Below are 25,491 nucleotides of genomic sequence, written 5' to 3' on the forward strand. Positions count from 1 at the left end.
GAAATGTTTTTCAAGGAAGAGCCTGTTGCTCCAAATATGTAAAACTGGCTCAAAATTCCTTTTCAATTTCAGTGTCTACTGTTGGGATGGAAAGAATTTTTAGAGCTGTGGATAATCTATGGACCAATGGATTCAACAGACTGAGTATGGAATGAGTAAGAAATAAAACTAGGGCATGTAAAAAAAAAAAAGTAATTTTCACCTCTTTAGATACAAACTATTCGTTTCTGAAAAATAAACTACAAAGTCACATATCTAATGTAAAATAGCAGATGTAATGGAGACTGTCATAAGTAACTACAGGGAAAACTGTTACTTTGAAATTTAGTAGGTGTTAGCTGTCTATATTTGTCTTTGACTAATATGTATAGATAAAAATCAACTTGTAAAAAATGAAATAATGCAAATAATTATGTGTCACGGGATGCCACTGATTACCACCTTGGGAATACTGACAAATTTTTCATCCATTTAAAAAGTTATTTCAACATTCCATACCTGACTTTAAAAGTGTAGTAATCTGGGTTCTCTTTTGATCCATTTGTAATGTCTTACTGGTTCTCTCACTACTTAACAAGTTAAATAACACTTCGGACAAATATTCATTTTATACTTCTATGAATCACGATTTTACTTAAAAAAAATCCAGTTTACATGCACATACGCATATATACATACATACATTCACATGTATACATACACATACAATATATCACCCTGTATCCCAATTTTTATAGGTGTTTCCAATAAAATTGCTATTTTGTTTCTTTTAATTCCATTCATGGCAACCCTAGGAGACATTCCGACAAAGACCCAAGGGTAAAGCCAGGAGGCTGAGACTGGTCCCTAATGGATGTTTGCCAGGGGCCCATCCGAGGTCCAGAGTTGGTCTGGGTGGGCGAGGAGTCGGGTGCCCAATGTGCACCCCCATTTGTTTAACCTGGCTGAGCGATGGCAGGGAAGGGTCAGAGACACTGCGAGAGGGCTCCAGAAGGGGAGAGCAAACTCCACCACGGGAGGGAGGAATTTCAGGAAGAGGTAGTCCTGGAAGCGAGTCTGGAAGGATTTCAACCGGCACAGAAGGGTCTGAAGAGGCCACAGAAGACACAGGTTGTGGCCTGGAGGTGGGAACGAAAGAGATGCTCAAGGGAGCAGCAGTTGAGCAGAAACGCAGGCAAGTGTGGATTTGGACAAGACTGGAAAGGCAGAAGAGATGAAAATCTGCCATTTGGCAAAGCGTGCTTTTGGCGTGGCCGTCTGGATACTGTGGAGATGTGATGACCGTCATGGACTGCTCATGCCACTTCTCCGGATGCTTCAGCTGGCACAGGGTGCCAGTCACAGGCAGCTAAGCATGAACAGCGAATGCTAATCGAAAGGGCAAGAACGAGCTGATTGCGGCCGTGTTTGAACAGGAAATTTCTCTGGCCGATTCTCGCACCTCTTCGGCATGTGACGTGCAACACCGGCTGGCCACAGTGCTGGTGGCAGCAGATGCCCCACTGGCCACGGGAAGTAGGCACGAAGTAGGTATCCACTGCCGTTGCCAAAATGCCTCTGCTACGTCCTCTATACTCCTGAAGATGCTCACTACCTGTGCACTCCATCCAGCGCCACGGTCCCCGGTGCAAGCTCCTTGCAGAGACCCATCGAGATACCAGCACTCTCTCATCTGAGCTCAGTATCTTTCCTTACTCTAAGTGGTCACTGAAGCTCAGGGGTGGAAATCCAGATGATAGTTAAAACTTGGCTGACAAAATATTACTATTATAAACCTGGAGGTGGTGAGATGAAGTTCAAATGAGGGATTTAAAAGAGCAGCCTCAAAATGGTCGTATCAGAGCATCCTGCTTTGGAGAATTGGTGAGCACAGACCCGCCCTGCCCTCTGCAACTGAGCAGGAGGTGGGGAGATATTAAAAACCATCTTTTCGTCAGGGACGTGAAGACACCTGAACTCTGTTTTAGGGTGATCACTCCAAGAGTGGTGTGAGGGAAGACCAGAGAGCAAGACGAGAAGCAAGGAGACAGGCTAGAGGATGCTGACGACCTCGGGCCCTCAGTGAAAGGGCCCGGCTCACGGGGAGGGCAGCCTCCGCCAGCCCGTCTGAGGACAGCCGAGAAAAGCTGCAAACAGGAGCAGCGGCAGCAGCAGGGCGGCAGCTACGCCCGCCGAGCCCTCAGACTGTGCCGGGCACCGCTCTCGACGTCTTTTCCTGTGTTCACTGATTTAATCCTTACTACGGGAGGCAGGTCCAAGGCTGCGCCTGGGCATCTGCTTCGAGAGGCCACACTTTTAATCTCGTGGGATGCTGTGCCTCATTTCTTGGCCTGGGGTCCCCACACCAATTCAGGAATTCGGGTCGTGTGGTATTCAGACCCCAGAGCCACCTGACACACAGGCCAGAGTGACCGTTTCTCGTAGGTGACTTTTTCCATTCGTGTTCCCTTGAGAATTCCCCAGCAAGCCGAAAAGAAATTTTCTGCTGGGATGACACTTGATGGGTCTCTGAAGTCTAAGGGGATCCCCCCACCCCGAACATGGGCCAGCAGCCGGGACTCCGCTTCCTACTAGAAGCCCAGCCCCCGGCAGCAAAGGCCTACACACAGCCGCTTCCCGTAACGCTGCTCCCTGAGCCGACTCTGGGAGCATCCTTTATTTCTAGCACACAGTGATTCCCCTTTCTTGGCTGCTAGCTCGGCTTTGCTTCTCGGTTTTGAATGTGGTTGTCTTTTACCCAGCATTTATTTGTGTTTCTGTGTTTGGCGCAGGCAGTCAGGAGGGAGAAGTTTAGTCTTCATCAGCTCAGGCTGCCATAGTGCCTCGAGGTCCAAAACACAGCCTGCCGAGAGAGTCTTCTGGCGCTCGAGCTCACTTCCTGGAAGCCGAAGTTTGATTTAAGACATTCCAAGTTGTGAACTGTCAAGGGAACGTGTGAGCAGAGGGCTGTCGGGGGGGCAGGCGCTGGAACTCGGGTCTCGGGCGCCAGAGAGAGGCCGGGGTGAGGGCGGAGGAGGCAGCCACCACGGAGGCACAGAGGGGCCAGCTGGAGCACCCCATGCTAGTGCGGCACCCGAGGAGTGGAGAGCAGGAAGCAGGGTCAGAGCCTCTCGACTCTCACGTGCGGTGGGCGGGAGGAGCCGAAGCAGTCGGGAATGGCAGGGCGGGGACCAAGCCAAGGGAGCAGAGGGTGATGAACGCTGTCCAATGTTACGACAGTGTCAAGGAAGATGAGGGTGGCCGTGGCAGCAGTCATGACCAGGAACTGTGAGAGCCGTGCAGGCTGGGCTGCGGGGGGACGAGTGACTGGAGGGCACCAACGTCGGTTTCCTCTGCCTTCTATCTCCTCACTCCCTCGCCCGTCCCACCTCCTACCTCAGGAAAGCCTGAAACAGGTGGCCCGTACCTGTCACCACCGTCTCAGCAACACCAGAGCGGGGCTTCCAGGACACTTTCCAAAGGAAAGACTCTAAGACCCAACACCCGTCCCACATCTGCCTTCTTAGGACCCTGGCCAAGTAGCCAGACTCTGACCTGCAGCTCCACGGGCCTGTGCCCCCCGAGGGCTGGGGGTGACAGCCCCGTTCCCGGGGAACTCCCCTTCCAGGTCACCCAGACCAGACCTCCCGGCCCATGGACTGAGTCCGCCCGGCCGGAAGCCTCCGTCTTCACGGCTGCTGCAGGCGAGTCAGACTCTGGATCGATGCAGCAGGAAAGTGCGAGTCGTGACAGGAATGTGGACGGGGCAGGCAGAGCGTGTGTGTGTGCGCGTGTGTGCGCGCGTGTGTGGCGTGATGCGCAGCATGTGACTGTGACTGCTGTGATGAGTGAGTCACCCATGCGCCAGGAAGCCCATAGCCCCAGGTCGCTCGTGAGCAGGCCGGGCCCCTCCTGGGCCCAGGCTTCGCCACCTTCCTCTCCTCGCCCCCGCCACGCCGCCCGCCTTCCCCGTCGGTCCGCTTTTCTCCACGCCCACTGCCACCACCTCGACCCCAGCCCCTGGCCCCACCCTGACTTCTGGCTGGGCCGTTTCCACCCGCGGCCCCCCAGGACCACCACGCACTGGTTTCCACACGGCAGCGACAGTCCTTAGAAAAATAAATACATAAAGCGGCTGTGAATCGCATCTTGTCTCCTATTTGAAACCCTTTCGTACACTTAGACTAGAACCCAACTCCTCTCCCTGGCTGGGACCCCACTTCCGGCCCACAGTGTGTACCTCCCGGCCATCTGCCCCTGGACCCCCACGTTCCTGCCCTGCTGGCCTCTGCGCTGGCTGCGCCCTCTGCCTGCGACGCCCACGCCCCCCACGCGGGCACGGCCAGCTCCTCTCGCCACTCGGGTCTCGCCCTCGGGCCGCCTTCTCCGCAGGCCCTGCCGGGGCGCCCAGCCGCTCTTCGCTGTGGGCGCCTCCGTCGCTCTCACTCCCGTCCGATGGCTCTTTGCGTTGCTTTGCGCACACAGCGCACGCTCATCCATCACTCCCGTGCCGACCAGACTCGGGGCGCATTTATGCTCCCTCAAGGACACACGTGTGCCCTCTGCAGAACCAAAGCTCACGGAGATGAGGCCTGGAGCATGGCCAGGCATGGAGGCGGCATTCCATAAACATTTGATTTGCAGAATAAATATGTACACACGGTAATGTGACCTCGGGAAATCTGAAACGGCCGATACAAATTCTCACTAAGGTCTCACGGTTTTGAGGAAGACAATATGCCAAAGTGGCCCCAGTGCCGGGGTAATCGGACCCTGTCTGCATTTTTCCAGGCCAGCGGAGGGTGACCCCCTCCCTGTTTGTGCATCCAACCAGCATTTAGTAAGGGCCTACTATGTGCAGGCCTATGCCCGGTGTCAATCCTGGTCCTGTCCCAGGTCACTCAGCTGCTGGCGCTCAGCAGCCAGCCATGGACAGACCAACAGGCTACCTGTCCTACAGCTGATGACCAACTGGCCCTCTGTTACGGTCACCCGCAGTGCAACCAAGCGGCAGGTCTCCTGCCACACCTGTACCTCCCTTCCGTCCGAGGTTCCCAGACGCCCAGGGCTTCGGCAGGTGCCGGCCTCACTCCTCCGGACCCACTCCCCAGGCAGGACTTGTGTCTGTTTCTCCCTGCCCTGTGCCCGGCTTGATGCCGACACCATTACCCGTCACTGATGAGCCGTCCGGCTCCCTGGCCAAGAACGTGGGCTCTGGGTCCCGCCAGGCGAGGCCGCATCGCCTCGGCTCTGGCACTCGCCAGCTCGGTGGTCTTGGACAGGTCACAGCACCTCTTGGGACCTCAGTTTCCTTCTCTGATAAATGGAGACAACACAAGCACTGACCTTCTGGGCTGCTCTGGCAGCGGCCCCGGTGCTCCTGCTCCCCCCTGCTCTGTGGGCCCACGGGGCGTCACCAGTACCAGATCAAGGGACATGTGGAGAAATGGGAAACGGCTCTTCTTGACATTTCTAGGGCTAATCTCATTAGCAGAAAGTAATAGCAAAAGAAGGATGCGATTCGGCACGGCAAACATCAACAACGCAAACGGCAGGGATCGGACTTCATCGTGAAGGACAGCAGCCAGAGGGGGAGGCACACCTGTAAACAGGTGTGCTGCGTGCTGTGTAAGGACAGGCGTGGCGAGTGTCAGGAAGGCAATGCGGCTGTCAATTCCCCTGGGCTGAGGAGACTTGGATGAAGGGAAAAGGTGACGAGTTTGGCCCCTCCACTTCCCAAATGCTCTGTGCAAACCCCTGTCCTCGGACTATCAGGACAGGCAGGTGGCTTGCAGGACTCCCTACGGCTCTCACCAACTACACAGCTTGTGGGGGTCATTGAGAGTCCCAGTATCGCTGACAGTAAGCTCTGTGCACCTCGAGACTCATAATTCATTCCTCCGGGTGTGCACATAGCTCCCAGCAGTCCAAGAAACAATCACAGCATCTAAATGATGGAAAATTCATTTGCGAAAGAATCTCTATGCAACTTTTGAAGAGAGCCTCACAGCTCAGATGGATCCAGGGGATCACAGGGCTGGCAGCACCTGCAGAGACCAGGGGCTTGCAAACTTGCTTCTGACCTCCAAGGCCACGGCTCAACCACAATTCGCCCAGACACCCAGTGCGTAAAACTGACACGAAGCTGCCCTGGCGGAAACAGTGCCCAGCCTGGCTGCCCGGCACCCTCTCTCCTCTCTCCCGGGCCCTAGTGATCCCCAATGCAGCTCTGAGGAACTCCTGGAACTCCCAAAACACTGGTGGAAAGCTGCTAAGCTAGGCCGACCTCTGAGGTGACGCGGAAAACAAGCCCCGCAGAAGTCACGCTCAGAACTGCGCCTGGACACAAACTCAGTTTCCTGACTTCGGGCTCACACCTCTCATTCCGCTTCGCTGGGGCTAGATCTACGGAAAATTGCACTTTAAAGAAACAAGGCTCCAATATGATCACCTACAACAAAATCTCTAAGTAGGTTAAAAGCCCCTGAACTAGCTGAGTGTGAAACAGAGCCCAGCCCCACCGGCTGGCAGAGAGAAATTCGGAAATGAGTTGCAGAAGCACAGCTGACAATTCCACACAGTTTCCTCCAGTTCCGTGGGACATAAACAGGTCTCGAAAGGCTTGGGCGGTGTGGCTGTGTGAGACCCTGGCCCAGGCGGGCCAGGAGGTGAATGCTAATGAGCTGTGGAAATAGCAATTACTCTCTGCACGTCAGGCGCTGTGCCAAGCTCAGGAGGATAAAGAGGTCTGAGATATTTTTAAAGTATTTTTACAGCAGAAAAACTTTCCTACAGACTCAATTATATAACTATCAGGCTCCACCTCTGGGCTGAAATTATCCATAGCCTTCAGGGGAAAAAAAAAATCATTTTTCCCTACATTAGGGTCACAGGTTTCTCCAGAGACACTCTTGGCTACATGGCCAGCAACCCACGGCAGTTGCACAGGGCAGCTGGGAGCCCGAAGAACACCAGCCACGTGGAGGCCAGAGGTCATGTCGCTGGCCCAACCATCACACATGACATCGCAGAGTACAGGAAGGTCCACTCTGGGGGGGGCTTCCAACCCCATCCCCGTCAGCGTCCTCACAACTTCCTTGTCCCCAAATGGGGCTGACATCACGGAAGGAGAAGGATGCCCGGGGAACACGTCCTTCCCCGCAGTCATCCTCTGTGGTTGGCAAAGAGCAGGCAGTCGGAGAAAAGCCTGCTGGGGGCTGAAGGGATGAGGAACTTCCCCCGGCATCAAAGGCACAGACTTAGGAAGGGGGACTTACAGCCCAGGTCTTGGTCAGCCTGAAGATGGGTGCACTCTGTAATGCTGACACCACAGACATGAGAGAATGAAGGTTGTTGAGTTCTAGAAGTTTCTGGAAAAAAAAGATACGGAATAGATTATTTTGCTGCTGTAGACAACAAAACAAAAAACACACTCAAGTGTTACCAAATGTCATATTTATGAAATTCAATTACACTGAAAAATAGCTCATGTAGAAAACATAGTTCCAGGAAGTTCACAGAAACCATATGCTCTTTTTCTTTCAAACTGCCAAAAGGTGAGTCTGCATCTAAAACGTTTGCGAAATTTCATAAGCTGATCATCTGGTTGCTGGACAAAAATGCAGCTCAGGGTGAGGTTGGGTGATGTCCTTCATGTTCTTAGATGGATCCAAACTGCCCAGTTTGTAAACCGGAACCTCGGCTGTGCCAACAAGGTCCGCGTGGGTTTTCTGTGACCACCCCGGCACCTGCAACGAGGGGCCGAGGAACGATGCTAGCGGCCCACACAACCCCCGACCGCTGGGAGGCCATCGCTTGATCATGCGTCTTTGAACCACACCATGAATCAGGGAGAACACTGGGTTCGATTCAGTCTCAGGCAAGTTCCTTAACACGGGCAGCGGCAGGAGACCCGGGGGAGGCTAAGTGCGGGAAAATGCCGTTGCCCTGTTCGTGCTTCTGTGCCGAGGGAAAGCCGTTAGCGGGACTGGGGTCCCAGCTCTCATTCCTGCGAGTCGGTGAAGTCTGGGAGGCGAGCAGGCTCCACGGAACCGAGGGACCTGCCTCCAAGCCCGGCTCCCCCTGCCTGCGTGTCACGTGGCAGACCAACCCTTCTGAGCCTTGGCGTCCTCATATTTAAAATGCGGAAGGAAGGCGAGCGTGGCACCTCCACCCCACGGGACAGCGCGTAAACCCTGCCTGGACCAGTGCCTGCGCCCCGGAGAGCGCTCGGTGCGAGGCGGGGTGCTCATCCTCTGTCAGGGGGACTCGTTGTCCCCTCTGCCCCCACCACCACTCGTCTTGGGTACTTCCAGGCTCAGGTGCCACTTCCTCTACTCTGTCTTTCCCGCGGACCACGTTCCCAAATCCAGGAAGTCTGGGGGCGCCGCTGGCCTGTCCCCACAGCAGTGTGCACGTCTCCTCAGCGCGCTGGGCTGTCCTCGCTTTCACACGCCTGTCTCACCCCGCACCATGCTCCCTGCAAGCAGGGACGGAGCTGTGCACGCCACCGTGCCCCAGCACCTCGTACGGCACACAGCGGGGCCCACTAAAATGAACAAACGAATGAAGGGCCCTTATGTGTCGGCTTCGTGGCCCTGGTCCCACTCGGAGACTTCTCCTCTTGCACAGTTAATACTGCCATGTCACTCATCTTGTAACATTCCCTAATTGCTTCCTGTGTGTGATAACAGATTCTCTGCGTGAACTGAATCTCGCCCTACGTATCTGGATTGCTATGCCTGTCACAAAGTTTCTTTAGAGCAGCTGGTGTGCCGGGAGAGTACCAAAGCCACCTCTTTCATTGTCTAGATGGGAAACCAACCCCCAGAGAAAGGAGGTGCCTTGCACGAGCACATTCCCAGGGCACAGGGCAGCGGGATGACCCGCCGCCGGAAGACGGCAGAAGTTGAGGCGGGGACTGTTTCAGATTCCCTGGGTGTGGACCCTGAAGTCATTTCCAGACTGAAAGCACCAGGTGGGCTGGAACTTAAGCCCACTTCCTCACATGGCCCGGCATGAACTCGCTGACAGCGGCGAGTATAATCAAGCCCAGCTGGGCCCAAGCACTTCGGAATGCAGAGGCCCTCGAAGTGTGCGTTGGCCCTGACATGCTCATAGATGGATGCACTTAACCTTCACGTGCGCGGCAGCAGACAGCGCCCCTGGGGCAGACAGACAAGCTCCCGCTGCCTCTCCGTGGGGCCCTGGGCCCTGACACGCCCCTTCCTCCCGGGATGACAGTACTGTGAGCGATTCTTTCAGCAAGGCCCCGGCCGTGGCGCCTGGTCGTGAGGGTCCTCAGTGAAGGTGAGCTGGCCTGGGCTCGGGGTGGCAAGACGCCGTGCACACGCGAAGCGCGCAGCGGACCACACAGAGAGCGGCGCGGCGCCGAGTGGGGCGAGCCCGGCGGGCGGGGCCGTGCAAGTAAGGACAGTGCGGCAGGAAGGCCCACGGCGTCACGGCCGGCGCTGACAGGCACGAGGGAAGGGAAAGGGAGAGGGGGGATGTGCATGTGAGCCTGGTACCCAACGCAGCACCTCTCAGGCCAGGGAGGCAGGCGGTGGCGGGCAGCCGCGTCACCAGGGTCGCCCAGGTCGCCCGGCCAGGCAGTGAGCGCCGGATGGGTGGCGTGAGCTCTGCTGACCGAGGACGCAGTTGTGCAGGATGTGACGGTATGACAAACGCCAGCACTAACTGGAACGCAGCAAGCCCTGGCCCCCGCTAAATCTCCAGCAGGAGGCGTGCACCCCAAGCCAGCTTCCAGGGACAGCCCCCGGGGCCACATGGGGGCTGTCAAAGGCCAGAGGGAAGAGCTGGCTGCCAAAATCATGGGGCAGAGGGGCGGGGAGGCCGAGCGGGCAGCCAGGCTGGTCGCACTGCTGCCCCTGCCTGGGAAGTCAGGTCACACCCCACCGCCTGCTGGGCCCAGAGCAACGCTGCTCCCAAATTCCTGAGGAAACACATTTTTGAGAAAAAGGAAGAAAGGAAGGGGACGGGGAGGCGGGGAAACAGCTTACCTTGGCTATTTTCACAAAATGGCTCAGGATTTCTGCCCTTATTTTTAAAGTCTGTGCTGTGAGAATTTCTCGTACAACCCAAAAACTGACCTGTGGAGTCAAACACACAGACACAGACACACACAGCAGAGAAGTTGTTACACGCCGGGCGGCCCATGTCACCCTCGCCCACCACTGTCCCGGGGCAGCCTCAGAGCCTAGGAGGCTGGGAGGGCACAGCCGAGGGCTGCGTGGGGTCGAGGTTCCCTGGTGACGCCCAACCCCGCAGCAGGGCCCGGCACCACCTCCCCGACACACACGGGGGCGCTCAGAGGGGTGAGTGCTTCCGTTGTCACCAGGGGAGTGCCTGGGCCTCCGCCACACGACGGTCTCTCTGAAGGTACTGCAGGGAACTCTGAGATGAACCAGACAGGATTCCCGCTCAGAAGGCTCCCAAGTGGATGGACGGACAGACGGGCGGACGGACGGACACGTGGCCAGAGATACATGCGTCCTGGCCGTTCCACCCATGGGATCCACATTCCCGGCCAGGTCCAAAACCAGAAGGATTTACCAATACTCACACAGTTGTAAAATATTTAATTTTCTAAGACAGGCTCACTCGAATACTCGCTTAAATGATTTAGTTTCTCATAAACATCTTTTAAAGTTCCATAAAGACATGCAAGTTAAGGGGCATGTGTGTCTGGAGACAGCACGTGCCAAAAGGATGTGCTGGTACTCTTGGTTCAGGACGTCGTTCATGCTTGGCCTTTCACATACATCGACCTCCCCGAGCCCCAGTCCTTTCGTGAGAACTGGAAAGTCATCCACCAGTGCAGAGCTGCCTCGCGTGGCACCTCAGAAAATGCAGAAGGGACTTCATGCCAAGGAGCTCTGGGCAGCAGTTCGCGATCCTGCCTACACTCCACTGTGAACACAAGCGCTGTGTGTGAAACACGGATGCCCGAGAGAGCAAGGCCAGCGCTGTGGAGAGAGGCTGGGGAGCTGGGCAGGTACGGGGGTGCGCGGGATGGAAAGGAAGCAGAAGCACTGGAAGCCTCTAAATTTTACAAAGACAAAAAAAAATAGTTAAGGGTATTCTAGAGCGAGCAAAGCAGGTTTATACTGCGGCATCCAAATGTATTCTCTGGACCGAAATACTGTTACTTTCCGATGAAAAGAAACAAAGGAAGAGTAACCAAGAATCAAAACTTTCCTTTTCATATTAAGCAGAAATATTATAGAAAAGTTTTCTCCGTGTAATTATCTGTGGTTTCCTCCAGGACGTGCCTGGGTTTCCATAGAATCACTTTTTCCAAGGACTTGCCTAAAATTAAGTTCAGACTCAACTGTGTACTAGCCAGTTACGGAAGAAAGATATTCTGGACACTAAGTGATTCGCCCATAAACCTTCTATTTTAATGCGTGCACATTTTTATGCCACACGAGCTCCAATGTGATCATTTATACGTACTGTATAATTTAATAGGTTCCTGCCTGCCAAAAAATCACACGCATTTCAGGCATAATTACGGAGCACGGCAGAGTTGACTCCGATCTGCAACACGCGGTGTGCGGAGGCAGCTCTGGGTCCGCCGAATCCAACGGACTCTCACAGAGCCTTCCTGTGCAGGCTCCAGGCACCCCAAGTCCAGATCTGATCAGTCCTTGCCCGACATGGAGGTGACCAAAGGAAGAGGCAGCATCCTCCAGAAATCACTGTATTTATTAAAAGGCAGCTGGTGACCATGGCCTGGAGTGGGGGGAAGATGATGATAGAGGAAGGCTTCCTGGAGGAGGCAGGCCTTGAGAGAGAGGCAGACTTTAACCAGGGAGGGACAGGATTGACCCGCGGTTGTACGTTCCGGGGCCGAGGAGCGCTGAGCGGGCCAGGCCGACAGGGCTGGAGCTGCAGGTGCTCTGCGGGGTGGAGGTAATGAGGGAGACTGAGAAGCTGAAAAGGGGGGTGAAGGCCAGAGTGCGGGTGTCTGGAGCGACGGGGTTACCAGAAGGCCCCAAGACACTAGGTACACGGGAGAGTCCCAGAGGCTTCCGAGCAAAGGAATAACGGGTGCGATCCTTCCGTAGGGACACCCGACGGGACACAGGTGCCATGTCCAGGTGAGGGATGGCAGGCCTGAGCCAGGGCCACACCGAAGCAGATGGAAAGAAGGGGCAGATAAGAACGATATTATGAAGGTGGGATCAGCGGTTTTAAACATTTTTTGTCTCTTTTCTAACTATGAAATTTAAGAAAAGCTCGATACAGAAAATAAAGGAAACAGAAGTAAGCACAAAAGGCAAGTCATTTGCGACCTTGCTGTCACATTCAGACCACCACGATAAACACTGTGGTATGTGTCGTCGTATTTTTTCCACAAATAAAACACGTTTGTCTTTTTCCATTAAACCGGTATATGTTAATCATGTTATTGGAAGAATTTTTATAAGTGAATAAATATTCTCCTACGACATGATTTTTAGCAGCTGCCACACAATTCACCTTAGGTATGTATCGTCATTAAGTAACCCTCTATTTTGGATACATTATTTCTAATTATTTTGTTGTAATAAACAATGCTGGAGTGAGCTTATATATACCTGCATACATTTTTAATTAAGGTCTCAGGGTAAATTCCTGTAAGGTAGAGTGAATAAAAGTCCGCATACCTCTTTTTCAAAAGTTATGTAAAAAACTTGGCCTCCAAAAGGTCTATTTGTTTATCCATCCACAAGTTTGAGCAGACCCGTGTTCCTACACACAGGCAAACATCAGTCATTACAACTTGTTTTCTCTTTACTAGCCTAATGGACAAAATAATGTCTGTTTCTATTTTGCATTTCCTTCATTGACTACTTGATTAACATTTTTTTGCATTTTTTCTTCAAGTCTTTGTTACAAACTTTATAGGTCATTTGTACTATTTGCCTTGTAAATTATCTACTCATGTCCTATCTTTCTATTGGGATATCTGTCCTCTTACTGCTGATTAGTAAATGGTCTTTGTATATTAAAGAAAATGCTTTAACCTTCTGTGAGTCATATCCTCTTATACACTGTTTGGGGAAATATAAACCCATAAGACTATTCTGAGGAACAACTTGAAAATATCTTTCAAGATATTAAAGGTATAATCTCTCTAGAATATTTTATGGATATACAGAAATTTAGAGGGACATATGTACAAGGGTTCACTGAAGTACTGTTTATTAAGCAAAAGATTAGGGGGGAAAATGGCCATCAATAAGGAATTGGTTATATAAGTAATACTTTCACCCCAAACTTTCCAAGGAAGTCACTATGGCAGGAAGTGAGTAGTTGGGCTCTACCTTCTTGAGAGCAAAACTTCTACATAACTTCTCTGGAATTCTTCTGCATCGGAGGTTTGTCTTATTGTCTCCGTTTGTTTATTTATTCAATCGTTTATTTATATCAGAAGGGACTCGTCTATTTACTTTATACTTAGGGCTATAATCCCATGCTATGTTGTTCTCTTGCTCGAGCTGTTGCAGCTTTGGCCACAGAGAGCTCTCGCATGGCTCCCGCACCCCTCGGACAGGCCCCCGGCACGGTGTCGCGTGCTTGCTTGCTCGTTTGGGCACTTCCTCACGTTCTGGCACTATCTGATGCCACGGGCTCGCCTTGCGTTTTTCGCGCCCCAGTCCTAAACCAGCCGTTTCTCCAAGGAGCCTCGATTCCTTTTAGTAGATTATGGCATTAGACGCCAAGACCTGGGCACTAGGTGTGCTTGTTGCGATGGGGGTATCATTGTTTCTAGGCCCTCTCGGCAGGGCAAGGAGGTACGTGTGTGTGTGTGTGTGTGTGTGTGTGTGTGTGTGTGTGTGTGTATGCGCGCACTAACCCACATATATAGTCGCATCTATACATATTTCTACACGTAACCATCCGTACGTATCTACATTAGACTACATATGAGTCCGTACTGACGTCTCCAGCTGCGGTCCGTTACTGTACGGATCACGCTAGCCTCTCACGTAGCCTGTCTGTAACTCCCCACTCTGACCGTGAGAAACCTGGCTGCCCCCGCTGCCATCCGTTTCCTTAATTATCCGGTTCCAGCATTCGTGCATCATGATGGCACCGGCATCGTTACCCGCCCCCCCGGGAAAGGGCTTCACAGACAGAGTCCAGCGCTTACCCGCGGTTCCTCCCGTCCTCAGTCGGACCGGCTCCACTCACTCCCAAAGTCACTTGGGTCGGCACTTTTCCCCCTCACCCGCCTTAACTGCACATTCGTAACGTAGGTTCTTTTGTTATGTTCTGCATCCCAGTTTAAGAACACACTGAATTTTTTAGAAATTTGCATGCGCTAATGTTGTCTCTTGGTGCTATGAAGTTCTGTGGGTTTTCACAAACACACGGCGTCATGTGCCCAACATTACGGTATCGTCATCGCTGTGAAAACGTCCCCTGTGCCTGGCCTACTCAACCCTCTCCCCTTCGCAGACCTCCGGCAACCAATGACCTGTTTACCATCTCCATGGCTCTACCTTTTCAGAAGTATTTTTGACCTTTTTTTCCAGAATGTCCAAAAAAAAAAGAGGGTGGTGTAATCATATATATGTCACCTTTTCAGACTTCTTTCACTTGGCACGATGCACTTAAGAGTCATCCATGTCTTTATATGGCTTAATGGGGTTGTTTTTTGTTTGTTTGTTTGTTTTTTTGGATAACTACTATTCCCTTACACAATTTTACCGGTTTGTCTATCCATTCACCTGTTGTGGGACATCTTTGTTACTTCCACTTTTTGATGATTATGAATAAAGTTGCTATAAAGGTGTGCATGCTTTGTGTGTGTGTGAGTGTGTGTGTCAGATTTCAGGTAAGCTGGGTAAATACCTAGGAGTGCAAATGCTAAGTCGTACCACCTGCATTCCCACCAGCGATGAACAAGTTTGTGCGGCTCCAGACCCTTGTAAGCGATTAGTATGGTCAGTTGTTTTTCTTCTTTATTTTCTTTTGTATTTTAGCCATTTTAGTAGATATCTAGCGTTTTGCATTTTCCCCAATGACAAATGATGCTGAGCATTTTTCATGTGTTTACATTTGTACCTCTTTGGTGAGGTGTCTGTTCAGATCTTTTGCCCATTTTTTAACTGGATGTTTTCTTACTATTGAGTTTTAGGAGCCTATTTTGGATACGAATCTTTTATCAGATATGCTTTGCAAATATTTTTTCCAGTCTGTGCTTTGTCTTTTAATTCTCTTAGCAGTGTCTCTTACAGAGCAGAAAATTTTAATTTTAATTAAGTCCGACTTTTTAATTTTTTCTTTTGTGGATTGTGCTTTTGGTGTTATATCTAATAACTCATCACCAAAGGTCATGTAGATTTCCTTCTGTTTTTCTTAAAAATTTTATAGTTTTGTCTTTCATATTTAGGCCTATGATCCACGTTGAGTTAATTTTTATGAAAAGTATAAAGTCTGTGTCCAGGTTCACTGCCCGTCTAAAAAGGCGACACATGCATGATTACGCCTCTCCCCCTTTCATTTTTTTTTCACATCCTGGAAGATGTGAACAAAAATCCCGGAAAAGGTACAGCTACAGGGAAGGTAAACAGATCAGGATGTGGACCACCGTCTTCCTGTCCGTACCAAACCCTGCCTCCTTCCCTGGGCGACTTCGGCATCACTGTGAGTGACCGTGGCCTCGAGGTCCTGTGTCTGTTCTCCACCTACCACCTCAGCCGCCTCCTCCCCACAATGACCCGGGATGGCCTTGCACCAGAAACTTCAAATTCCAGTCTTGGCCACAGCCTGGCAAACTCCGAGCCCCGACCTTCTCCCTGAGCCCCCGCGCCATGCCCGTCTGTCCCTGTCCCCATGCCCTGGACCCCCGGGGAGCCCTCTCCCCTTCGGCAGACTGATCCCCTGTCATCTGTCACTCCGGCCCTGCCTTAGCCAGCATTTTAAGTCCCCTTGCCCCTTGCTCCTTCCCAAAACTCCGCTTTGCTAACGCCGACTGGGGATGGGTCCCAGCACTTGGCCCCCTCGCCCCTACTCCCAGGCTGTGAGGCGCAGCCAGAGAAAACCGCCTCCCTCGCGCGCTGGGGACCACTGTCCCTGCCCCAGCGTCTCTCCACGCCTGCTCTGCGGTCCCCTGAGGGGGCTTCGTCAAGCTTCCCCGAGCCTCTCGGTCTTCCCGCCCCACTGCTTCCCGCTTCGCCTCCCATTCCACTGAGGGAAGAGGCGCCATGAACCGCAGCCCCTCTCCCCGAGCAGGCCCCCGTCTGTGTCCTTCTGCCCTGCCCAAGACGCCCCGGTCGCGGCCTCCCCGCCTCCCCAGGGTTTCGCTGCTGTTACATGTTCCCTCTCTCTCAGCTTGTCCTGGTCCACTGGCTCCTCCCATTCAAAACACAAACGCCCTCAAGGCTCTTCCCACTGAAAAGAAAAAGGGCCAGAAGCCAGCTGCTGGGTGCCTTCACCCCTCCACCCTCCCTCCTCGCCGTCCTCCCTGGGGGTCACTGTCCTAAGCGTCACTGACACCTCTGTCCTGATTTCCTCACCCCCGCCACCGCAGCTGCTACAGCCCACCCTCCACGTCACATCCGCACAGAACGGCCGCGGCTGAGCCCAGGCCGCCTAACTCAAGGGACCCTCCTGGTCTCTCCCCCTTGACCTCTTCTGCAGCGCCCCCTCATTCCCGAAACACGGATGCGAGACGCCACCCTTGCAGAGCGCCCTTCCCCGCCCCAGGCTGCCCCTTCGCAGCCCCCTTTCCTCTGCCACCCCTTAAATGTCAGCAGCCCGCGGGCTCTCGCTTGGGCCTGCTGCACCCTGGATGAGCTCATCTACTCCCGTGGCTTCAAACCCAGATGCCTCCCATAGCGGCGTCTCCGGCCAGATCTCTCCCCTGGCGTCCAGACTCAAATGTCTAATTTCCTGCTGCGTAGTTCAGCCCACATGTCCAGACCTAAGTCCTCTCCTACTCTGGCAATGCACCTCCCTCTGGGTTCGCTGTCTCGAAGGCCGAGGACCAGAGGGGACCCGCCTTCGCTCTCCTGTCATGTCCCTCCACATCCGGTCAATCGCCAAGCCTGCTCTTTACTCCTGGGCCCCGCCACTTCCTTCCCCTGGTTCCGATGCGGTCTCCTGCCCTCCCGTCCCACAGCCCCCGCCCCCGCCCTGGGGTCCTCGTCCTGGCGCTGGCTCCCCGGACCGTCATCACCGCCATCGCATCTGCCCCCCACCGCGGACTCGGAGCTGACAACGGCGAGGGCTACATCTGGTGTCCCGTGGACCCCCGTCGAGCACAGGGCCTGGGTTGTGTTCAGCTGACACCTGTTAAACATGAGACGTAATGAGCCTCAGATGAAAGCGGGTTTATACAACGGGGAAGGAATGACGGCTCAGAGCCAGCATCTGGAAGGGGGAACGTGAGCACTGGCTCCAGCCCTACGATGATGAGACCTGGGAGACCAGGAGTCGTGCTCAGAAAAAAGGGGGAGGCCCCTCAGTGGAGGAAACGCACCAGCTACGTGACTTTGAACAAAATGCTCCACGTTCCTGGTCTCGGGCTCGTTATCTATAAAATGGGCATAAAACGTCCACCTCAGTGGACTCTGTGAAAACCACGTAAAATGCTTAGCATAGCGTCTGACTCAGTAGGTCGAGCCTAGTGTTCAATGGATATTTTTTAGACCGTTTTAATGAAAGCCGAGAGGCGGCGGGCACATTCGGTGCCTGGGCCGATGGTGTGCGGGAGCAGGGAAGGCAGCCGCGCCTGGACAGAGACAGGGGAGCCGCAGATGGACTGGGGCGGCAGCCCGGAGCGGGAGGATGAGGGGAGAGAGCGGAGGGGCTGTGGGGGGCACCCGTGTTCTCCTTCGGGCCGCCATCCTCAGCTGCTTCCTGTCAGAGCACCCTGACCCTCCCTGAGGGACACCACTCCTCCACGCTCGGTCCACGCGGCATGTCCCCCCCACCCCACCCCTACACGGGAAGCCCCGTCTGAGACCTGGCCAACCCCGGCCTCCCGTCTTGCTGGTCGGAGCGCGGAGATCAGGATGAACGGGCTGGGACACAAGCCGGGGCAGCCGGAGGCCCTGAGTCTCAATTCCAGGACATCGGATGCCAGTGCGACCGAAAAAGAGGCAGGACGTGTCCGCCTTGATCGCCCTGGGAATGCGACGGGCCAGGGGCTGCTGGCGGCTGCCTCCAACCACAAGGGAGACGGCCGCGTGGCGGGGAGCCGCGCTGGAGCCGGAGGTGAGGCGCCCAGGCCGGCCGGCGCGGCCCGGGCGCCCTCCCAACACGTAAGGTCCAGTCACTCCCGGGACTTCGTTCCATAGCCACTGAGGCGAGTTTAGGCTGGGGTTTCTGCACTAGGAGCTACGTATTTGTGTGTGTGTGTGTGTGTGTGTGTGTGTGTGTGTGTGTGTGTATGTGTGTGTGTATGTGTATATATATATATATATCCATGAGAACAGTTAAAGCAGTCCTCCAGGGAAAGATCCCGGGAACCTTCTGGCCCTGCCTGATCTCCATTAGCATATAATTGTCAGGGACCCAGAGGGAGGAAGAGACTTGCCCAAGGCCGCAAGGCGAGGTGGCAGCAGGGTCTGCGCTGGAACCCGGGCCTCCCAGTTCCCACTTCCTCTTTTCCTAACTAGTCAGCGTCTTGAGGACACAATCGCCACATCCGCCAGCAGTGAGGCGCCAGCCTCGACTTCTTTCAGCTCCCACTGCCCTGCACCTTCTGGGGGAAGCTGACCTTGACTGTTCACTGTGTGGCAAGTGCTGAGCTAGACCTTTTACGTCCATGATTCTCATTTAAGCTTCCAAAACCACCCGAAAGGATTACGTAAGGAAAGTGAGGGGCCGAAAGACAACTCGAGATCATACAGCTAACAAGCTGCAGAGCCAGGATGGAAACCCAGGTCTGTTTGATTTCCTGCAACCACAGCTTCTTAGCCTACTGTCCAGAGACCCCTAAAGTGTTTGTGCACAAACTTCAGGGTGGGGGGCAGCAAACTCACTAAAATTAAATTAAATGCAAAATTACATATCTGTGCACTCATCTGGAGGCGGGTTCATAAATGATTTGTCAGATTCTAATAAACAAAAACACATGAGCCAAGAAAGGTGGGGACCCTCTGTGCTTTATGCTAAACTCCTTGGGGCCGGGACATAAGCCTGGCCCATAACAGTCCCTTAGTGACCTTGGCCAGGCTCCCATCTCAGCCACTCTAGGAACAAATCCCAAGGCACTCAGGCCCCATGGAGAAGCGGGCAAGCCCACAGGGCCTGACGAGACTACTGGCCACTGGGTTTCTGGTTTGGCCACAAGGAGCCTCACATCCCCTGGCAAACTCCTTCCAATGCGCTGATCATCACATTTCCCCTTCTTTTCCCCTCAAACATTCGGACACTTACTATGTACACACCAGACACTGTGCTAAGACCGCTCCACATACCACTTCATTGCATTTTGCTAATAACTGTGCAAGGCGAATGCCGTCCCTGTTCTCAATTACAGATAAGGGAACTGCGGCCCGGAAGGTGGGTGACCTGCTTTCCTTTACTGGGGTCTGATGAGGAGCCGCGCTCTTCCACGTGGAGGCCCGCCAGGAAGGGAGGCCAAGCGAGTCATCTCCGAGAAAGCAGCCCCAGTGGCAGACCGGGCCTGGCCGCTGGCCGGCTGACAAACCGGAGCCACCAGGACCGTGTCCAGGAGCTGCTCCCTCCGAGGAGCTGACGGGCTGGCAGAAAGACCGTTTCTCAGGGCGCTGTTCGGGAAAACGCGGCTGACTTTACTCTGGCTCGCCGCACTGGTCCGATCTGGACACGCTGCGATGGTTCGCAGAGCAAGCCGCGCCGCCCTCTGCCAAGCTGACCTGGCCTCCGCGTGCAAAGCAGATGACATCAGGACCCCGGCAGCCCTCCTCCGGGAGCTCTGCGGCTGCTCAGAGGTGGGACGGAGCTGGCTCCCAGTCACATAGTTTTGCTAAGGAAACTATGAATCCCCTGATAGTATGCGCGCATCTGTTTTTGTTTTGTTTTGTTCTGTTTTTTGTTTGTTTGTTTTTTTTTAAGACTAAGCTTGGTTGAAAAGGAAAAGATTTTGAAAAGAAAGGAAAAAGGAACAAAAGATTTCAGAACTTCCCTTTCCAAAACAAACGATGTGCAGTCCCTACTACAGATGGATCTAGGCCTTTCTTAGTTCCTATTAAATCTCATGAAACAGCAGTAATGCTAACTCCGGCCTTGATCTTGGGACCACAGGCTGGTGCCTCCAGATCCGAGGCTCCTGCTGCACTTGGGGTGGTGGCCGAGGCTGCGGAGGCCGGGAGAGGGCTGAGTAATGGTGTGAGGCACAGGACCTGGCATTTCCGAGGGAGGGCCCAGCTGCAGAGAGGGCCCACGGGAACCCGGGCTCATCACCCAGAGCTCCAGTCACGCACGTTATGTAACCTCTAGGCCGATGCCCTCAGGCGAGACCAGAAAAACGAGAAAAACTACGACAGCACCACTGTGGGGTGTGAGCTGTCCAAGGGGGGTCGTGCAGGGTGCTTTCCCCTAAGATCACGTTCTGGCGGGTCTGGCCGAGCAATCGGAAGCTCTCCCCGCTCAGTGGGCCCAAGTCCCTGCCATCATTCCAGTAAGTAGGGGTGCAGATCTTCATTCCTGGAGCAAAGGTTCAGTTAGACCAGGCTGATTTACAGCAGTACGAATGGAGCTGGTGACCAGGCCTTCGGGAATCCAAAGAAACTCAATTCAAGAAGTGTTTCCTGAGCACCTCATTCATTCGCTGCCCACGTATGTCCTGGGGGTCGGCTGCATGCCTGAGGCTGACAAGGCCGTGGAGGGGGGCACAGTGATGAACAAGGCGGACCTGATTCCTGCCCTCCTGGAGCCTACAGGCGGGCGAGGAGGATGGAGGCTGAAGGGTCCCACAAAATGAGGACAGACAAGTAAAGGGCCACGTGGGGAGACCCTAAACAGGCTGCGGATTCACAAAAGACCCCTCGAGGAAGACCCCATTCGAGCTGAGTCCCGACTGGGGACCGAACAGGGACGAAGGATTCTGGGCTGAGCAGAACGCGAGTGCGAAGGGACAGAGAGAAGGTGCCTCCGGAAAGGGACGGAAGGCCAGGGCGGCCGGAACCCGCGGAGCAGGGCGGAGGGACGAGAGGCGAGCCGGAGGGGTGGACAGAGCAGACCCACCGTGCGGGACCCTGCGGAGCAATTGAGGCGCCTGCACCCTAGCTTCTAGGGAACTGGAAGCCACGGAATCAATGTAAACCCAGGAAGGATGGACGCAGTTTCGCCTGCTGAGTGACAAAAAGGACTGCGATACAGAGTCGTTCCTGAGGGTGGCGGGTTCAGGAACAGGGGTCTGGCCCTGGAACTAGGCGCCTGGGACTGACCCCTGGCAGGGCTCCCAGCCCACGGGGGGACATCCTTACTCACTGGACAGGCACATGCAAGGGGTGTTGCTTACCTGGTTAAACCTCCGGGTAAAGGCCACAACGTTTGGGGCGAGACTATGTTTCTCCTTCTTACTCCATCCACAGCTGGCTAGTTCCTAGGAAGCAAAGAGTCCATTTCAACAGCGAGTCTCATGGGATACAAGCACACCAGGAGCACCCAGCTGACTGCGGACAGGAGGTGGGGAAGGGCTGAACCCTGGCCATGCGTATCTTCGCCAGGGTGGACGAGGATCCCCCTCTTCCGGGAGAAGGGCTGAGTCGACAGGTGGAGGTGCTTCCTGGGAGCACCCCGCCCCCCACCCCCGCAGTGAGGAAGAGACATGGGAAACCTTCTCCACAACCCCGGCCCCGTTTCCCAGGACCTCTGTGTCAAAACAGACTTAACCCTACCACCGCCACTAGAACCAGAAGCCCTTCTTAATGCACACTGTCTGAGAGGGGACACGATGTTTTAACTGGTGGGACTCCCTCCCCCACAGGCAAGCTTAAAATTTCAGTCTGACTGAAGAATCTCAGACTTCATCAACTATGTGACATCTTCCATTCCTGGAGTCAGGGAAAGCCTCAGTCCAAGCCCACAGCCATCAGAGGAGCTTCTGGAATTACCTGGGGTTCCTTCCTGAAGTTGGCCCCTCCCATCTCCCATACAACTGAGAGGGGGGCAGAGGGGAGGGACCCCTGAGCATCATTTTCAGGGCCTTGCCTCTTCTTTCTCAGCAGCTTTAGTGTTACAATTTGATCAAATTACCTGAATTTACTTATCGGCGAGGTTGGTTCCTATCCAAGGGGATAACGGGCATCTAATGAGCTGCTTGGGGGTTATATAAAGGAGCAAGGAAAAGCCACTATCCAAACACCCAGCATTCCCAGCTTGTGCCCTGGGGAGCCCTGCAGAATGGAAGGCAGGGAAGGCAGATTTTAAAGGTCTCTGCCCCTACGTTCCAAGACCTCCTTTTGACAGATACCGGGCCTTCGTATTACTGATAACATTATTTGGCACACACCTGGGACTTTGGTGAGAGCCAGATGCCCGCCGGCTGGCACAGACACAAACCGGGGTCTCCCCGGAAGTCGGGGAGGGCAGTGGGAACAGCCAGAGCAGCTGTGCCGGACGTGCTGGGCCCTTCGAATGCACCCTGAGACCTGCTACGCACCGCAGGTGGGCACTGGCGGGAAGCCTGGGCAAGAGCGATGGGCAGCTCTGGATACGAATGAATGACCCGGACCCGAGAACGACTGGGCTCCAACCAGGAGCTAAGAAGCGGCTGCTCTTCCCGGCTGCCTCGCTTCCGTGAATGGCACCATCGTCACCCTCCCAGCCGCCCACACGAGAAAACACGACCACCCTTGACCCTGCCACGCCCTTCACACCCTCACCACGGAGACCCCAAGTAGCAGCAGTAATGGCAATGATATTAACTGATGCTGCCATTTTATCGAGAATCCCCCACATGTCAGGCGCTGGATGAGGCCCTTCACCTGTCATTGCATGTAATTTTTACCACGCCCACTTTAACCAAGAGGAAAAGGGCTCGGTATTACCCATTTTCATGACTGAATGCTTAGACTCAACTTCTTTTCAAAAGTACACACGAATCTCTTTGAGATATGGAATTTATCTCTGTTTACTACATTTCTCCTTGTTCTGAAAATGTATATTTGTGTCTCTTTTCAAATATATATTTGACCTAACTCAGTTACATTCCTTCTCCCACCCCTCCCCACCTGTAGAACACGTATTTTAAGCATTTTGCAAATGTATATTATCGCCCTTCTGAGGTTTAATGGTGAAGACAAGAGCCTTCTCCCGTGATAATCCCAAAGCCAGTCCTGGAAAGGTATGGGTTATAATCAGATATAAAAGAGAATTCACAAAACTGATATTCAAGGACGGAGGCATGGATGTTGCCCAATTTATGGCTGAGAGCTGCCCCTTTGTTTTTTCCTGAATGCTTAAAAACCAGCAAAAAACCATATACACGTACATATGTGTAGAGGTATGTATGAGTCTACGTTTAATTCAGAATCTGTGGTCCTGTTTCCCCACGGTCAGTAACACAGGAAGGCATCCTCAAGGGAGCGGAGGGGGCCTCCCGGTTAGACAGGCTGGGTCACACCCTGGTCCTCTGCACACCAGCCGCGTGACGCTTAGCTTCTCAGCACGGGCAAGTGCGCGACAAAGGTGGTCTCGCCGCCGCATCCCAGGGCCACGCTGCCGCGAGCCTCAGCTCCCACTGCGAACGTCCTCTTCTTCCTCCCACGTCACACTCTTGGCGCTGTCTTGAATCATTTAAAAACTCACTATCATCTCCCTTTCGTTTTACCGATGTCACGCAGCCAGGAACCCAAGCGGGTGCTTAATACATCTCCCTGCATTTGCTCGACGTGAACATTTCCGAACCCTGACTCCAAATCCACACGTGCAGTTCTGGGGTTCGGAAGACGGCGGGATCAGACGGTGCCCCTGAGGAAGCTTCGGCAGTGGAAGGCTCGCGACCTTTAAAATTAAAACCTCAGCAGAGTCGAACGTCGCCGAAGAGGTTTCCTGATGAAACGGCAGGAGCCAAGGACTTTAAGCCCAAGATCCTGCTGCAGATTCCGGCCCTGCCACTTAATTCCCGGGCACCCTCAGGCGGCAGTGTCACCGCTGATGAAAACAGGGACGCTGACCCGGACTCCGCAGAATGGTGGCGGAGACCAAAAGAGAGCCCGACGAAGGAGGTGACGTGCAGGGCACAGGCCTGGCTCACGGCAGGCGCCACCAGCATCTGCTGAACGAACCGAGGACGAGTGGTCCTCAGTGCTGCAATCGCCCGGGTTCAGTGCAGAAAGATTCATCGAGACGACAAAAGAAATAAGATGACTCCATCTACACTACGACGGGTCCTTGGCACTGTTCCTCGTCAGTGTTTGGCCTTACAGGATCACGAGAGATTCCATCTGTGTGAAGTGGGTTTGGAAAATGTGAGGTAATAGAACAAAACTCTTCCAGTCACTAATGCCTAAAAAAGGTCCATGCTATGGGACTGCTTGGAGAGCGATTATGTTAAAATGGACCAGAGGAGACAGGGCAGGTTTCAGACGGGAGGCAAGGGCCGGCCTGAGGCTGTCAAGGCGCTGGTGGCTCTGCATCATCGAGAGACCACTCGGCTGTCCCCGGGGCTGCGCTCCGGGACCCCCAATCGCGCCCAGGATCTCCTCGGCTCTGAGTCCTCTGCTGAGGTCACCTGGATGCGAAAGGAGAACGGCCCCTGCACGGCCCTGTGCCGGCTTCTTCGGGGACCTCTCCTCCGTCACCTGGATGTTTTCCGGGTTCATCAGAGACCAAAAAAGACGTGAGAAGAAAACTTTCTGCCACAGATGGACAGACGCGCCTGCCCCCTCTCCCCTCCTCCTGGCCCTGTCCTCTCAGGCCCCAATGTCCGCCGCGGCCTGGGCCCCCTCCCGTCCCCCTGCTCGGAGGCCTCGCCCCGACGCCCGCTTCCATCCCTGCATCTTCGACCGCCTGCTCTCCAATTTCTTCTTCCTGCTTCTGAGCATTTTAACGTACATACGCCCTTCCAATTAATCATAATAATGGTGATGAAGATGATAATGACGGTAATAGCAAAAGACATCTTTTCTAGACCCGCCTCTCCCAGCTCCTGCTCATGGCTGCCCTCCCCTCCTCACCGGCGAATTCCCTAGCAGGGCTGCCGGGTCTCTGGGCTCCGCCCTCCGCCTTCCTCCGCCTCCTGCTCCACGGGCACTGTCCTGTCCTGCACAGTGACGACGTCCTCCGCCGCGGTTTTCACTCCCTGCCCTTCGCCCTGTGCTCTCCTGGCTGCCTTCTCGCCGCTCAGGGCCCCCCATCCTCAGCCTATTGTTCCGGCGGCTGTGGTCCTTTTCTGACGCGTGAGGCCGTTTAGGGCGGCCTTCTGCACTCTCCTGTGCCCACGTTCCTCCCTGCAAGGTCACATGTACTGCCGTGGCTTCAGCCACGTGTGTGCGTCCAGCCCGACTTTCTCTCCCGAGCTCCAAGTGGGGCAACGGCTACCTCCTGGCCACACCTTCC

General features: G+C 54.2%; 1 protein-coding gene across 10 annotated transcripts in view; it reads right to left on the minus strand.

Annotated features, from left to right (window-relative positions):
* Positions 1-25,491, minus strand: part of RALGPS1 (Ral GEF with PH domain and SH3 binding motif 1) — a 240,160-nt gene that overhangs the window by 137,322 nt on the left and 77,347 nt on the right. For 9 of the 10 annotated variants that reach the window (XM_016131698.2, XM_036218304.1, XM_016131695.2 and 6 more), the window contains exons 5-7: positions 21,449-21,532; positions 9,999-10,088; positions 7,257-7,349 (exon numbers count right to left, since the gene is read on the minus strand). In XM_016131698.2, coding sequence (XP_015987184.1) covers positions 7,257-7,349; positions 9,999-10,088; positions 21,449-21,532 — 267 coding nt within the window. Of the gene's footprint in view, positions 1-7,256; positions 7,350-9,998; positions 10,089-21,448; positions 21,533-23,422; positions 24,349-25,491 lie in introns of those variants that run through there. The other variant, XM_036218305.1, reaches the window with a different exon arrangement.

The sequence above is a fragment of the Rousettus aegyptiacus genome, unplaced genomic scaffold (genome assembly GCF_014176215.1).
Source record: "Rousettus aegyptiacus isolate mRouAeg1 unplaced genomic scaffold, mRouAeg1.p scaffold_m13_p_3, whole genome shotgun sequence".
NCBI lineage: Eukaryota > Metazoa > Chordata > Mammalia > Chiroptera > Pteropodidae > Rousettus > Rousettus aegyptiacus.